Here is a 17411-nt window from a genome sequence, read left to right on the forward strand (position 1 = left end):
TGACTATTTCACGAAGGAAAGCCAAGATTTCTTAGGCTTTAGACTTAGCCTAAAGTCTGCCCTTCCCCATTCACTTTCCACTACTTGTAGTTGAAACATACCTACATCTACAAATGCAAGGCGTACTTACGTGTTTGTGAATATTAGCCTAATATTCATACATTGACACATCTATGTTGATACATCCAAACTCAGAGCTTTCATAAATCACTGTGAGGTACCCCTAGCCCACAAACTAGCCCTGAAAATTTCCCACCCTTTCTTTTTCACTGATATACTGAAGTGCTTTGCTCACAGGCATAAAACCAAATGGTGCTGGCCGTGAAAATAACAACACACACACAAACTTCATGAAGCTGAATTTGTCTGTTGATATAATCAGAACTCAAATATGAGTTTTCAGCAGCTGGCTTCCAGTCCTATTTAGAGCTGGACTTTGTGACACAATCAGAGAGTAGCAAAGCCTGCCCTGAGGCAGGCCTCAAGGTCAGGTAATCAGGAAGGGCAGGCCTGACAGATGAGAACAGACTCCCCCAGAGCTGGTAGGGGAGCTCAGTACTGTGAGGACATTAATCTTCGTGAAACCTCATCCTTGCACTAACACACAACCTAGCGAGGTAGCCACACTCCTCGCTTCTTTGCGATTAAGGGTCCTGTGCTGCCCTCAGGGCAACTCAGCATTACAGCGGCAGGGAAGGAGGCCCTTCTGACTGCTGGATCAAGCAGACAACCAGCAGGGACACCCTGCGGCTACGCTCGAGGCAGGGAGATGAATTAGCTGGGCCCAGAGATTCACAACAGTTTTGATCTTTTGTACAGAATTCACTGCTTAAAGGATGAAACAAGAAGCACAAAGTTCAGGTGCACGGTGCTACATTTCATCAGGCCCAGAGCTAAACCTGAAGCTCTGTAAACAATTGCTTAGAGGGAAGAGTACACTACTATCAAAAAGTAGTAATTCCTCATTTTTCAAACGTCCTTGTACATGGATCTTTGTCCATTGTACATAGGACAAGAAATTTATGCCAAGTCCAGTCACAATTGACAGACAAGGCAATCTTATAGGGCATGCTGGAAATGAACAATGAAAATTTTCTATTAGTGTGCTGCTACTTCTCTTACATTCCTACCTCCCCCCAACATCCTGCTCCCCACGGTTAGCTACTATACATTTATATACATACACACACACACACACACACATATACACATAAATGTGCATGTACACCTACATATACATTTTACATATAAATCTACGTGCGTATATATAACATACATATACTAATATATATGCTTATCTATACAAAATATATACTAAAATATTTGACTAATTCTGAGTGTTTTGGAATGTAAGCTATTAGACTGAAAATAATTTGTTTGGCTAGCAAATTATTTTTCTTTCAGTAAACATCCAGACAAAATTCAGAAATAAAATGAGTCTGCAAAGTGAATTATAACAACACTTTGGAAAATACTGTTTTCAAATGAGGCTTTGAGAATCCTGTAGGAATGCATGCCATAATTTAGAGAAATGCAGCAATGGAGTTTCCTCATAAAAACTCCTTTACTTCTCAGCCTGGGTAAACTGGACAAAGGAAGCATCATACGTGTAAGTTCAGACTATACTTTTGTAAGTACAGACTATACTGTGCAGTTTTCCTGCACAGTCAAATAATTCTACTGAAAACTGATTGAAGAGTTAAGGTGATACCTTTGTTTTCATCTAGAAATTAAACAACACCTTTAATCAGTAAGAAGGGTTATAAAACTAAATATTTACAAAATGAAGTAGTGTTCTATCTGTACAACTGCATTATATTAGCTGCTTTCCCAATACAGATATTCCAGTAAAATTCTGTAGCATAAACTTGTCTCAGCAGTTGGACTTGATGATCTTTGCAAGTCCCTTCCAACTGAACTACTCTACAGTAAGTTCTATTAGCCTGTCCAAAATTTCCAACATCCTCCATCCCCTTTCCCACTCTGCTCCCCTAAAAAATAAACCAATAAAAAGAACACATTGAAGCACAACAGACTGACCTGTCCTAAGCCATGCTGTCTTCCCTACTTGCATGATCTTTGTATTTCAGAAAACATGTAATGACCTCACTATGTTAATTTGCATTTACAATTTACCTCCTTTTAGCATTACTCATCCTTTGCTGACAGAAAAGAAATAGTACATCCAAATTTGCGATTCCCCTTTAGATACAAATTACTTATTCACAGCTGATCATGATAATTTTATCTGCTTCTTAGGGATTTCTATACAATGTGGAAGACCATTTTCCAGATACAATCTGCTTGATGTGATTTTATGACTCTTCAGTCAGTTGACTTTAGAGAAAATTAAAACATAGCTTCATAAATCTATTTCATAACCAGTAACTCTGCAATTTTGAAATGACAAAGATACACCTTCAACACTGTACAGAAATCCCATACCTCAGGGCCCTACAACTGATCTTCAGTTTTCAAACAAATACTTATGGATGTAAAAAATATATAGTTTTCCAAACTTACATTGACTTTGAAGCTTTGTATTGAGCCATCCAAAAAGTGAACGTTGCAGGTTATCTCTGATCGGGTTTTCTCTTTTGGTAGTTCTGATGCTCGTATGTTATTTATCCTCCCACCTAAGGCTCGTAAACGGGAGTTCATAACTATTGCTGAATAACCTATAAAACAAAAATTACATTTAATAACAGTTCTTACAATTCATTAATATTTCACCAATATTTTTCTAAGAAACCCACAACAACGTGAAGGCCTCATTACACCCCAAATACTTAGAGTAACAGAATTAATTTTGAATTTTTGAATTAATTTGAATTAATAAGAAAAAAAAAAAAAAGCACCTACTATAAAACAGATAGGCAATGTTAAGGAAATTTTCTACCATCTGTACCTAGTAAATTCATCGCCTCTGTATAATACCCTACATATTTCTATATTTACCAAATAAGTTTTACTACAGGAAACCATTTCTTTCTATTCTAAATTCTAACTCGATTTAATGCAGATCACATTCTGTCAAGTAGCATTTTGTTACAGGAACACACACACAGACCATATGTATGGCAACCAGAATTAACGATAAAAACATGTCAATATTTTACAGCCTACCATGCATAAATTCATGAAGCCAGAAATCTACATCCAAGAAGAACAGCCCACAAAAAAATGTGTTTTGTTTTTTTTTTCTTGGAAAAATCTTTCAGAACACTCAAACTCTGAAAACCATACTTTTCACAAATGCAAATGAAAAAAAAAAAAAAAAGGAAACATTCACCAAAATAAACAATGAATTAAATACAGTCAAGCCCATAAACATTTCAAGCCTCTCTCCACTAGATCAGTTTACCAATTAACATCACAACATATAAAGCCAGTTGGCAAGCGAAGCTGAGGATAGTTTTCCAGGTTAATTACCATACCAATTACCGAGTCATACCTCACTTATTAGAGGCTAGCTACAAAAAGACTTGCATAATGTGTTTCCTAGACAGCTGGCCAAGCTAGACAGGACCAATGTCAGGACTATTTTGGAATCTCCCCTTGTTTGTCTGTCTGCCTGTAAAACATAGACTGACTTTTCTTTAAAACAGCTAAAAAAAATGAACTTGTCAGAATAAAATTACTTAAAATTCTGAAACACCATATCTACTCACACATCCCTGTGAAAAGTAAACGTGAAAGGCATGAAATTTTAGAGCCATGAAATTTTACCAAAGGCAACAAAAACAATGCAACAATCCATCTTCGTATAACAATGTGTAATCTGTACTTAGAGGTAGCTCAAACAAATCCTTCTCAGAAAAAAAAAAAAAAAAAAAAAAAGCTGAAAATTCACAAGTCAGACATTCAGTGAGTACTCATATTTTTTGGGGGTCAGCCAATTCATAGTTTGCTATTGTTTATTTCCTAAAATCTAAACTGTATGTAAATTGCCAAGACTGATTTATTTAGCCAGCACATTGCATTTTTTCCTGGCAGTTCGACAACATTTTCCTCTCACTCTTTCCCAGACATGATTTCTTTTGGTTTGTTTCTTTAAGGAGGGAAAAAAAAGGAGGAGGTGATCTTCAGGTGAAATCTGAACAGTGTCTCCATATAAAACACTATACACTCCTATTGCTTTGAAATTGCTCTTGATATTGATGTATCAGTGTACTATGATTAAATGCAGATTGTTTTTTTTGTTTTGTTTTTTTCAATCCAGAAAATGGACAGTCTTATTCAGGAATGGTTGTTGCTGAAGAAAACACGCAGTTACCTAATTATCAATGGCATACAAAAAGGTGAAGGCATATTAAACCTTCATTCTCATATTCTTTATGAGAAGAATAAAGTTTCTAGCAGTTTTAAGTTCCTAGCAGCTACGTTTTCAGCTATTTATTCATCACAGTGTTCCTCTTTTACCAAAAAGCCAGGTGACTGCACAAATTATACCGCACTGTCTCCTCCCTCTTCCATGCTCAGAGGTCAAAAACGTTTCACTTGCAGAAAGAGACGCAGAATCACAGAATCGTTCAGGTTGGAAAAGACCTCCAAGATCACCTGGTCCAACCATCACCCTACCACCAACGTCACCCACTAAACCATGTCCCTAAGCATCACATCCAGCCTTTCCTTGAACACCCCCACGGACAGTGACTCCACCACCTCCTTGGGCAACCCATTCCAATGCCTGACTGCTCTTTCTGAGAAGAAATATCTCCAAATTTCCAACCTGAAACTACACCTACCTGCTAACCCACTGATGGGAGAAAATGTTTGTATCCTGTGGTCCAGCCCCTGGACAAGGAGCAGCTTTCTGCAAGCCAAGTAAAGAGCGGATGGCAGCCTCTGCTGGAGTTGGGCTTTTTTTGCTACCCAGGGAAGAAAAAAGGACTAATCTACCCAAAAAAAAAACAAATAAATAATATTATTTAACTGCCTGTGCATGACTATACATAAGATTACAAGTCACTTCCTATCAAGGTGCCCCTGCAGAAAGCCTAGGAAGTCAGCTGGATGGCCTAGCTCATACATCAGGTAGATTTGTCAGGCTAGGCTTCGTTTTTGGACTATGGCCTCCTATGTCTTTTCTAAATTAATCCCCTGTGTGTCTCGTCTCCATATGTATTAACCTTTACACAAAATTCATCCACTGTCCCCACTAAATTGCAACACTCCCTAAATCCAAGCCCACGTTTCTGTCCAATACTGCCTCCTAGACACAAGAGATGACAGGAATTCCACCTTCAAGCTGTCTGCAACAAGAATAAAATGCCCTTTTGAAGGCTTTCACAAAATTTTTAATTAAACAGAATTTTCAATGCTACTGAGAACATCCAATATGTGTTCTCATAACTTCCACGTCTCTCCTCCAACGAGCCAGACCTGCTCTTTTCTGTGCCACAAACCTGTTAATCCGTCTCCAAGCATCCATGGCAGGTAGCCAGGAGCTAACAGTAACACTTCCTCGCATACTGCTATTTGTCGTCAAATCACAGAGGTGTTTGCTTTAAGACTGAAGTTATGGATGGCTTTTATGCTAGTTGTTCACAGTCTCATACCTTTATGATTGAGAGCTTCACGAAAGATTTGTTTCCTATCTTTAGATTATATGCTGGATACCCCAAGTGAAAAAGCAACTTGGAAATTTCAGCATGAGAAACGTAAAGCTTCTAGCGCAACACGTGTTGCATCGAGTTCACGAATGAAAACTTGGGATTTTTCTTTACTTATTTTTAGTACTTTCATGCAAAGTGAAGTCAGTAACGCAGGCGGAGCTCCCAGCCTGTGTCTCCGGCCGGGGCTGTCCTTGGCAGAAGCAGCCGAGCACAGATGACGTGCCAAGAGCGGGATAAGTGGCGGGGTGTTTGGACACCGCAGCCATCAGTCTAGCTGGAGCTCAGACAGCCTAAGCAAGCCCCAGAGAAGTGCCAGCAGCTGGGCGCTCAGGGCACAGAAAGCTGGCCTTTACTTGCCAGCTACGTGTCCTTCAACGTCATTCAGCAGAGGAGCTAAAAATTCCCCAGGGAGCTGTTTGACAGGGACCGTGCCGCAGGCACCAGCCTAAGTCATCGTGTGTGCCGGAGCTTACTGTGCCACTGCAAGTCATTAATGACACAACTTTTTCAGTCCTTGTGCTAAAGGAAAACAGAAGAGAGATGAGCATGAGTTACCAGCACCTGCTCTGCTACTCTGCTTTCATCCAGGATCTGTTTGAAAAAGTGTATTTAAAAAGAATAAAATATAGATTCTGAAAGGCCTGGCTTATCAACCCCAGTGTAATATAAAGCAGTACCTGGAAACATAAAGCAGCAATTGCAGCTGCTTTGGGACAGGCAAAGGGTCCCCGGGATCACAGGCCCAGAGAGCGGGTGACCCCACATGTTATTTTCACATTAAGGTATTAAACAAACACGTGAAATTCTATCCCCTAATCAAATCAGGCAAACAGGAACGACAAACTACACAACGACTACAAAACGACAAAGCTACAGAAAGAGGTTAATGTGCTCCAAGAGCGTTAAACACATTTCTGAACAAGTCTAGTTATGCATGCCTTCCCCAGGAATTAAGCAGCAGTCGAGCAGAACAAAACAAAAAAAAGAAAGTGTTTTCCTTCTCTGCTGTATCAAAGACTGGCTCTTGAACTGACCTTTTCCATGCCAGCTTTTCGTATCTGTACAACTCACTTAGGAACTTGGTGAAGAAACTTACAACCCAATTTTCAGTGCAACCACCCCGAACATGTTTGTTACCAAGGAAATAAATCAAGAACAGCTTTTCTGCTCGTATACTCCAGGACCTTCTACATAGGCTCACACCACGCATAGCTATGAATGGTTCAGAAGTAACAAATATTTGCTTCCACCACTGCATTAGGTAAATGGGGATATTTCTACTCCTGCAAGTGGACGCTCTTTTTTTTTTTTTTTTTCCCTAGAAGGAGACTGTTGTACCCTAAGTATTCTTTATATACATCACTGAAAACTTATGGTTCCGTGTTGGTCTTCTGAAAACTATCAGTATTACAGAAGGTGGGAATGTCGTTTAGGAAAGGCTTGCACTGCTCACCCACCTGCGTCATCTCAACTGAGAGCAAAGGGAAAAGCAGTACTACAGACATATTTTAATGGCTAAGTCTTGTACGCCCTTTCAGTAAGGGTAACACTTTATGGCTATCTATTACTTTATTTGAAAGATGTAATCCCATGCACTTGGTACCACAAAGATGTATAACACCTTTACGGTGTCTCTGCACTGATTTGTAGCTCTTAGACGACCCGTACAAATTCTTTTCAGCATGCATCAGCTTTCCCTATTTGCTTATTAAAATGATTTCCTAAGAAATTCTCAGAAAAACACAACCCTAGAAACCTGAAGTATTTGTCATCTACATTCAGACTCCTCCTCCCTTGTAGTTCAGCATTATTTGTGCACCTCAGAGCCATATCTACTCTCAATGCATCCTAATGAGGGTTATCCAGCCAGCTTTTCTGAGCAGAAGACTGAAGTTTAACTCAACACCTATGAAAACAAGCTTCTGTTTTCACCTTCTGCAGAGAAAACTCTTCCTCTTTTCTACGCTGCCAATATGAAACCTGATGTCTCACCATTAACATGAAATTCAACTCTGATGTTGCACAGGAAAATCTCATGAGGTGTTTAACCGCAACATGGTATTTGCAAATTTCCTTACAAATCAAGAGGCATAGCTAAAGTCACAACCAAAGTAAAAGATAAGCTTCACTTTGAAGGTGAAGTGCAGGTTAGCATTCACTCCTCATCTGTAGTTACTTCCCACAAAATGTGCCTGACATATTGATCATACAATACACAGAAAATCATCTTGGAAGCCAGAAATATCAGGTAGTAAAACTTTGCATCTCTTAGAAAAAAAAAAAAAAAAAAAGGCAATTAAACTATAAATACAGAACAAACAAAATACAGAAGCACAAAAGCTTTAGATGAAGAAGCATTACAGCTTATGGCGTAAAAATACTTTCAAATTGAGATACAAAGCATAGGCCACCTGTTGCTGCAGCATCTTTTTACTTAGAACAAGAATAGAGGTTAATACCTCCATCTCCAAAGCAGTAGCTGCAAGTTTTCCAACCATCATTCCTCAGACTCACAGCAACATCATTATAATAGAAGCCTTTCACCTCCAAATTGAATTTAAAATTAACATAGAAGATTAAAAGATTCAGCTTTCTCCTATTTACTTCTAGCGGGTAACATCTGTGATGCATTCCAGCACAGCAAAATGATCTGCCTGTCACAAATAGCTAACAGGTATAGCAGAGTGTTCTAAGAAAGCTTCCAAAAATTGCAGGAACAAGGTTTCAGTCACTCTGTTATCATATGATTGTATCTTTATTTGCTTATTTAGAATACACTTAAAATCATTTAGTTACAATATAGACAGTTATAAGGGGAAAAAAAGCCTTGATTTTAAAACAAAAAACAAACCACACGTAATTTTGAATATTCTTTCCTATGGCAACTCCTCAGAACTGGAACTTAACTTCATTTTATAGGCCCATAAGTAGACAAACTGGATTGCTCCTATGTCTAGAAATCAGGGACCTACCAGCAGTCCTCTAAGAAGAGGATTTATACATACAGATGAATAAATTTTTAAAATCCCTGCACCACTTCAAGAGGTTCTGTGCTTAATTAGTGCATAAAATTGAGATTTATGAAGTGCTTTGCAAATCTTCCCCACACTTCATTTAAGCTTTCCACTATAACCTATCTCAGGTAAACTCACATTGCGGAGTCTTTTCGAGAGTCCAGCTAAGCTGAAGTCCAGAATCAGCACGACTGTACACGAATGTCAAAGATGAATCAGAGGAGGTGGGTGGGAGAGGAAACAGTCATGAGTTTCAATTCCGGCATTGCACTCTATCTTGACTGACATGTCCCTAAGACCCCACTAAGCCAAAAAACATACTGAAGGTAATACAAGCACTGTGAGAAGCTGCAAATACCTACACAGCACACTAAGCCAGGAAGCCTGAATTCACACCCCTGGTCTGGAAGGACAGCAGAGAGGGACTTGAAGACACTCAAGGCTCTGAAAATACTGAGTAGCTGTAACAAAAAAGGGCTTTGCTCTCTTCAGACTGATTATACATTAATATTGGGTAAGTTACAGAAAGCACAGCTGCACTTACCATGACAGAAGAACAACACTTAATAAGTGAATTACCCTTAAAAAAGGAATATTCATGTCAAGTATAGACCAAGACCGGTTTTAGAGAAAAAGACTCTGTTAAAACTTTTCTGAGAACCTTCTTCCTCTTCTCCTCTACCCAAAAGATTTGCATTACTTGTCACCTACAGATTCTTGCCTGCAAAGCCTTAAAACACGCTGCTAGCTTCAGGCATACCAACAGTCCTTGCTGTTAAGAGGACAAAGACTAGCTGGCAATAAAGCAGGACAGGTTGCTATTATAGATTAATAGACATTATTTGGGGGGGGGGAGGGGGGGAAGAAAAAAAAAAAAAAAAAGATACAACTCCAGAACATGAGCTTTAGTATTGTTTGCTACAACATAGGGTCTGGAAATAATGCAAGCTACGACTTAGAGCAAGTGCCTAGAAGAGGGAAATGTATTTGTAGGAAGAGATAGATGACTTGTATCGATATGAAGGCTGTAGAGCTCAACACATCCACTTAGTCAGAGAGGAGACTGTGAGGTGGTTGAAAACTTGTTGGAAGGTCTTTACATGGGGGAACATGGGGAAGAATTATCACAGCCTCTGCAACATGTTCAACAGCAAGGCTGCTTATCTGAAAGCTTCATCTTGAAATCAGATAACCTGAAGGTAACTAAATTCTAGAAGAGCTTACTGGTGGAAAACTAATACTGACCATCGATTTTGGTACTCAGGTTCTTAAGTGTCATTTAATTCAACTTCTGAGGCAAACGCTTTGTAAAAAGGATCAAAGTGGATTGTATGAATGACACTTCAAACTTCAGGTCTGTGAATCTGGTCATACCAACCTCACCAATGCCACTCAACATCCATAGAAATAAACCATGCAGCTCAGTCATTGCAGCACCCAGTGTGTCATCTTACACAGCGCGGAGCATTACAGTCAGACCTGAGATACCGGATTAGCAGTAGTCCGGTGATACCATCTACTATATGCAGAATGAGTCAGAGAACAAAAACAAACAGGAGGAAAAAGCAATTGAAGTAATTGCAGAGACCTTCTCCCTACACTACCTCAAGTACTATAAAATACGGGCGAGAACGGCAAACATTTGTAACGTTCTCAGATTTCCAGTAGTTTTTATTGCTCATGTACTAGATCTATACAGTATCCGCCTTGTTTCTTTATAAAAACTCACCTTTAAAATAACCCCTTAAAACAGCATGCTCGCTGCAGTAATGGCTGTTGCTCCATTTCCTGCACCACGGGCACTGGAGAAATTCAGGAACTGTATGGCTTCCTCTATAGTCTGCTTCGACTTGAAACACAACCACAGCTCAAAAGAAAAGTGGCTCACGGGCAAAGGCAAGATCTGTCACTCACTTATTTCCTAAATAATGCCTTTTTTTGTCTACAAACCATGCTGAATGAAGTCAATTAGAAACTGCAGATCAAAAGTCAAAGTTTACTTTTCTTAGCTCAGTATGGTCTCACATTAACAACACTGAAGACTAGAAGGAGAAAGCTGAGTCTAAACAGAAGTTGAGCACTGCAGTGCCCAACTATCAGCACTTCTCAGAAATAGCTCAGGGTGGACTAAATTATATGAAGGCAAATTTTTGTTAAACCTGTAATATCAAATACAAAGCTGTACCCACACCTACACTATTCAGGTAACCAAATAATGCCATTAGCTTATAATAAATAATGCATGTCCTCAAATCTTCAAAACCAGAGTAGTAAGCACTCATCATTTAACTTTACAAAGAAAAGCTACTAAAATATTCTGAAAACTCAGGTATCAAGTTAATTAAAACAACAAAAGAAAATTTAAAAAGCCCTCATATTACGTTAGTGGGCAATAAACTGTATTTCATGAAAGTACAGTATGACAAATGAGAATCACCATGTCAATTTTATTGCCAACTACAGTCATCAGAAAACAATTAACTCCACACATTTACTATGTAAGACATGCTGTTTTGTGACAGAGGACAAGAGTTCAACGTAATTATCCATCAGTTACAAAACTGCTGATCTACATTCAAACACTGTGTTTCCTTTGGTAGTAGTTCTGCAGCATGATGGTTAATAACTAATAGATAACATGTATGTATATATATATATATGTATGTGTAGTATGTGTATACACACACACACATATATATATGGCTTGCAGGTCATACCTCTTACTATGTTGATTCCTACAGGTATTTTAAATAAATAAAAAAATTACAGCTTTCCAAAATCAGAATTTCCTCTCATCACAACTGCATGTCCGAAATATTTTTTCTATAGATCAACCAGTCCAGTAAAGGACTTCTTTCTACAATTGTTCCCTCTGAAAAACACATTACATTTTCATGTCAAAACTACAGATAACGCATAATGAAGTCTCCAAGCATTTCATTATACTCATCAAAACTGATGTTATTGTACTTTTCATCATCTTTGTTCACAGAAAAAAATTTAAACTAATTTAAGCTCTCTCTATATAATATATATATTAGATATTTATATATATTATATATTTATATATATTTATTATTTATTATATATATATTATGTATTTATATATATAAATTATATATATTATATATATATATAAATTATATATATAATATAATATATATATATAAAAGGCAGAAAAAAGCAAGGTTGTAGACAAAAACGATAGAAGAGTACATTCAAGTGTCCAAGTTTTATATCTGATGTTGTCACTACAGACACTTTGTAAACAGGTCACTTCTCTTCAAATTGAACATGGATCACGACTGTCCTGTAATTGCCAAAAGCATACTTTTCAACCAAAAAAAAAAAAAAAAAAAAAGAAAAGAAAAAAAAAGAAGCATGCTGTAGTTAACTGGCTTGTGGAGAAAGTTAAGGGCTTGTTGCTACAGCACCATTAACTGCCACAGCACGACAAAGAACTGAACACAGCTGAAATCTGCTAATGAATTCTGACAGCAGCGGTGACATGACAGCCCCTGGAAAGCTGGGGGGGAAGAGGAGAACAAAAGCCTTCATCACAACAGGGAGGGTTACTGATGCCACACAAAGCTAACCCTGAAGAGAAGAGCAGCGGGCTGTGAAGTTCCGCCATACATTGCTACAGCACCTGAGAGATTGCCTGAGTTTACAGGTGGCTGAGGTTTCTTTCTTGAGTGGGCATGCTTCAGGATCAAACACATTGCTTCGTAATTCTGTATGAGCTCTCCTGTCACTTGACGAGCGGGATGAAAAGCAAACAGAAAATAAGGAGCAGGAGGAGCAGACTCAGAATATCAATGCGTAGCAGGATGCAACACCAGCTCTGGTGAAGTTCCCACCTTAGAATAATCCCTTGTTTTCAATGATGATCTCTCTCATCTACAGGTATAGTCATAAAGCTGTGGAAAGCTTGAAAATGGTGAGATCTCCAGCTGCCTGAGGTTCATTTGAAGTATACAGACATAAAATAAAGAAAGCCACTAGCAGCGATGCCTTCACAAGCTTCATAAAAAAAAGACCACAAATATCACTGCATTTTTAATGTCCTACAAACACCCAACATCAAAAGGCCCCATAATTTGTAAAAAAACAAAATTGCACTGATGCCCTTCATTACTTAAAGATTTATAATACTGCCCAGCCAAACAGTTAGCTAAAACACTTTCATTCTTTTCACAAACCTCAGAAGTAGGCAAGCTGCAGCCACCAAGACAGATGACAAAAGTTTGCTGCTGCAGTTGGTACTAAGCTGATGAACTCAAACAGGTTAAGTAATTTTAAATTATGTGCTAGATTTTGAGCAGTACTCTTGATACCCAGACAAACCTAAATTCCAGTTCTGCACCGCTATCCAGGATTCTCCACTGATGGTCATTAGTCAATCTGCTTCTGAACACAAAATGGGACCGTATTCCATACAAACTTGGGAAGAAAAAGGTTCCCCATTGGCAGCAATAAAACTCTGTCCTTATTTTTTTTGCAAGAAAGCACTCCTGTTAGAGAAATGCCCAGACTTCAGAAAAAAATACTGTCTTGTAAACTGTGTTAATGAACACACAACTCTCCTTAGAATTATTATGAGTTATCTTCCTTCATCCAGACTTTTCCTGTCGACCTTAGAGTTTCAAACCTCATGGAACTGCTTTCTGTAAACTCATGCTTCAAGTGTTTTATAATGTGTTCTGCCACAAGCTTTTAAAATACATTCCCTCAAGCATGACAGAAGACTTCCTATGCTGTAAAGCTTACAGCCACAAACGGTCCCCAAATGGATCTAGAGCAAAGCACAGAGTACTACTGGGAAAAAAAAAAAAAAAAAAAAGGGATAGGAGAATAACCTAACCACAGCAATTCTTCTTTTAAAAAGAAGGAAGGACACAAGTGCAAACAAAATTAAAAGGTTATGTTACGGAGGGAACTTAAAACTGCCAACCTGACTTAGATCTGTAAGTACTGGAATAACTTTCTTTAAGACACTAAAGCTGTGCTCGATTTATCCCGCAGGGCTGTTCAAAGCAGCAGGAGTTCAGAAGATTCTGAAGTCTCACAAAGGTATTTTATTTATTTGAGGGAATTACACAAAGTCCTATGTCACAAACTAGAGGAAAGAGCTTGAAAATGCATTGCAGAAGTCTTGTAACTCAGAGCCGGAAGCACGAGGAAATTAAAACACCTCCTGATACTCTGAACATAAGTTTTATATATTCAGATCTGCAAAACCGAAGGTGTTCATGTTTGAAGCTTACTTGAAGGGGCGGGGGAGAACAACTTCTCCAGAAAGTTTACAGCCATGATGTTTTGTAAGTCTTCAGGAAGAAAAAACAAACTGAGAATTAGAAAAGGCAGCGTAAGAACATCTGCACTTTGTAAACAATCGTCATGGAAGATCGGTTTTCTGCTCCTGCTCCTGCTTTGTCTTCTCATCTTCATCCCTGTTTACGATCAGCTGACAAATCTGTATTGTACACTTACCAAAGCACACTTTGGGGTCCTGGGGGGAGGACTGCGTGGGGGTGTTTGTTGCAAAGACTTCAAAGCACCCAGGATCGCATCAGTTCATTATCGCCTACGAGGATCGAAGTGTTTGCCAGGACCTGCAGTGGCACTGATTGCACACAGCTGCTGCAGTCCCCTTCCTCCAGGAGGAGGACAGGCAAACAAAACAAGGGCCAACACTGCCACCCAAAATAGCCAGCAATCTGTCCGACCCAGGCACATGTTAGCCTGTCCACATTTTAAAAAGAAAGCAATTCCTACACACGGTGAAGAAGAAATTAGAGTAAACAAATGACTGGACATGTTCTTGCTTGCAAACAATCTGTGCTTTCCGCTTTTCCAGCAGCATTTAAACAGTGTATGCTTTAGACCAAGGAAATCTAAACATTTACATCTTTACGTCCCTGTTAGGTAACTTTTTCATCACCCTACAAGACTAACAGGCACCAAGTGACCACAGCATGCTGTGCCATGAGGAAAACACTCTGAAAAATATTACGCTAAAATAGACACGCCTGTGACTTCCCTCTACCATGCATGGAAAAGCAGTGGTTTTTCAGCCAAGTTGTTCCTTTGAAGAAATGAATTTAAGTAGGACCAAACAGTCAAATGGCAGCCCCTTGGTCAGCACTTGGTGCAGCCTAGCCGCAGGGGCTGGCTGGGCCACTGAGCAGCTCTGCCCAGGTAGCACCTGAGAGGACAGGGCAGGGAACAGACCCTGGGGTCTTGAGCGCCTTTCTGTAAAGCTATCATGTGTGCAACCTTCTGCTGTGAGGTTACCAGACCCACAGGCTGACTTCTCTGAGCTGTGCAAGCTCTGCACACGTGGTGCTGCTGGCTGGAGTCCGGGCGAGGCAGAGCATGGCTGCAGAGAGCTCTCGGTGAGGATCTGCTTGCTCCCTAGTGGAGTGCTCCATTACTTCAGGCTTGTTTGTAGTCGGCTATCACACTGACATCCAGTGCATTCACAAGAAATTCAAGCCCATTTTGGGTTTTTGTTGTCCTTGTTCATTTTCGGCACAGCTACCCAACCATGGAGCATTTGTAAGGAAGCTTCTTGTTGCTATCTGAAGTACTGCACGTCTCCTGAACCTCGTCTTTAGGAGCTTCTTAAGGCTGCCATGCACAGCAAGGCTCGTTTAATTTACAGAATTAAATCACCTCCTTATTTTAGAACACGTCCATATTATCCACTACATATCAACTGCTGCTATTTTTCCAGAGTTTAAAAAACAAACAAACTAGCCTCCAACTTCAGCTTCCAAATCAGTTAACACATGAGACGATGCCAGGCATTTCCAAACACACGCACACGAACACCAGATTTTGCCAAGTAGATCTTATATTCCCCAGTCCTTCCTATTTCGGCTTTTATATCCCTGGCTGGCAGGTAGAATATTTATCTGCTTCCCTCAAAGCAACCTTAGCATGCTGTGGCAACTGATTACAGAGGAATGCAGACACCAGGCCAACTTTGCTGCTTTATGCTGAAACAGGAGCAAAAAGGGAGAGCTTGCTTACACGGGGCTGAGATCAATCTCTCTCTGGTGGTTGTCCCACCATTAGGCACTTTTGCATGGCAGTGATGGTAAGTAATGCCTGGCAATAGGCAAATTCCTCAAAACGTGGTATGAAACGGGCTGGGAGAGACGAAGAGGGAGTTCACTGCAGCACCTTAGCAGGTCAGGGCTACAACCACAGCATGGCTGGGCTGAGAAACAGCACCCAAGTCCAGAATTACCAATGCTCTCATCAGTGTTTCTTTACAACCCTGCAATACACCAGAAGCACGTTTTAAAGGAAAGGCATGAACACGAGAACCGCTTGAAAACACAATACTCCTTCTGATTCTAGTCAAGCAACCAAACGCAATTGCTGTGGCAAATCGATGGCAAAGCCCATTTCTCTGAAAAGGGCTGCTTGGCATGAGAGCTTTAAAGGAGAAGTTAATTTGAAATCAATTCTTCAAACAATGCTGTCAAGCTCATTTTGCCCCAATAACCGAGTAAAGTAGATTAGCTACTTTATTTTAAAAGCTGTTAGCTAAACCCTTATGCAGGTTCCTAATATTTAAGCTTATGCTAAGATCAGTAACAGAGTTAACGACCCCTATTTCCAGACTGTCTACCCTAGATTACACCTCTATAAAAATACTCAGCTTTGTTTATTTAACCTTAATTGCTTTCCTAGTGCAAAATGTACCTTGTCACGACCATGTAAGTGATCTGCTTGCCCACAAGAACTTTCTGAATGTGCCATCAATATTTACACATGATGAATGCACTCAACCCGCATCTGATCTTTGGAACCAAAGTACAAACTCTGGCCCAGGCCATACACACTTTCCTACTATTAATAAACCCTAGAAATTTCACCTAAAGAACTTTGTCCCTTGCAAAAACTAGAAAAAATAGTCAGCCTTAGCAAGTAATAGGGATTAACTGTCAAATCTAGCCCAAATTTCACTGAAATTGATATGTAAGGTGGCTAACCTTCAACCAGGGTAAGCTCATGCAGTAGCTTATGATCCCATGTTAAGAACAGGAATCCTTTAAAGATAAATGCCATGTGAAAGACTAGATAGAATAAGTGTAAATAAGTAGAATAAGTGGTAAAACAGTTTTGTTGGGGACTGAATGTGGTCACAGGCTGGCTGCCTGTCCAACACCTGCAAAGAAGCACATCAGGAATATGAAAGGGAGGTCTGGGGGAACTTCACGGCACAACGCCAGCTAAAATAAAGTTCAAAACCTTGAGGTTTGTCAGAAACAGAGACCAGGCATGAAATAAAGTACAGGATGAATAAAAGCGTAAGGGAACAAAGTGAACAGCAACAGAAGTATGAAAATAAGGTAGAGATTGGAAAAGGAAGAAATTAGGTAAGACAGTGGAAAGGAATTACCTTGCATCTTTAACACAATGAAGAAAGTTTGTTCCTAATGAGCTAGATTAACACAGCCAGGAAAAAAAAAAAAAAAAAAAAAAAAAAAAAAGGATTTAGGATGGGTGATGTTTTCATTTACACAAATTCTTAGTAACAACACTAGAAAAAAAGTATGTTTTGGGTTTTTTTTTTGGACACAGACCACTTACTGTGAAATGCCAACAGTTTTGTTGTTTTGTTTTTTAAGTATCCTTTGAAGTTTAGACATTTTCTGTGGGCTTCCCTTCAGAAACATTCAACAGTATGAGTTCATGCTGAGCCTGAATTTGTTTCCTCGACAGCACTGCCTTTGAGTCTTAGTCAAACAGTATTATCTGC

General features: G+C 39.4%; 1 protein-coding gene across 1 annotated transcript in view; it reads right to left on the bottom strand.

Annotated features, from left to right (window-relative positions):
* PTPN3 (protein tyrosine phosphatase non-receptor type 3) overlaps positions 1 to 17411 on the bottom strand; it is a 122353-nt gene that overhangs the window by 90337 nt on the left and 14605 nt on the right. Inside the window, exon 2 of the mRNA XM_084306877.1 lies at positions 2524 to 2678. Within this exon, the coding sequence (XP_084163003.1) occupies positions 2524 to 2661 (138 nt within the window). The 5' untranslated portion in view covers positions 2662 to 2678. The remainder of the gene's footprint in view (positions 1 to 2523; positions 2679 to 17411) is intronic.

Source organism: Netta rufina, assembly GCF_964035555.1.
Source record: "Netta rufina genome assembly, chromosome: 2".
In the NCBI taxonomy this organism is placed as follows: domain Eukaryota; kingdom Metazoa; phylum Chordata; class Aves; order Anseriformes; family Anatidae; genus Netta; species Netta rufina.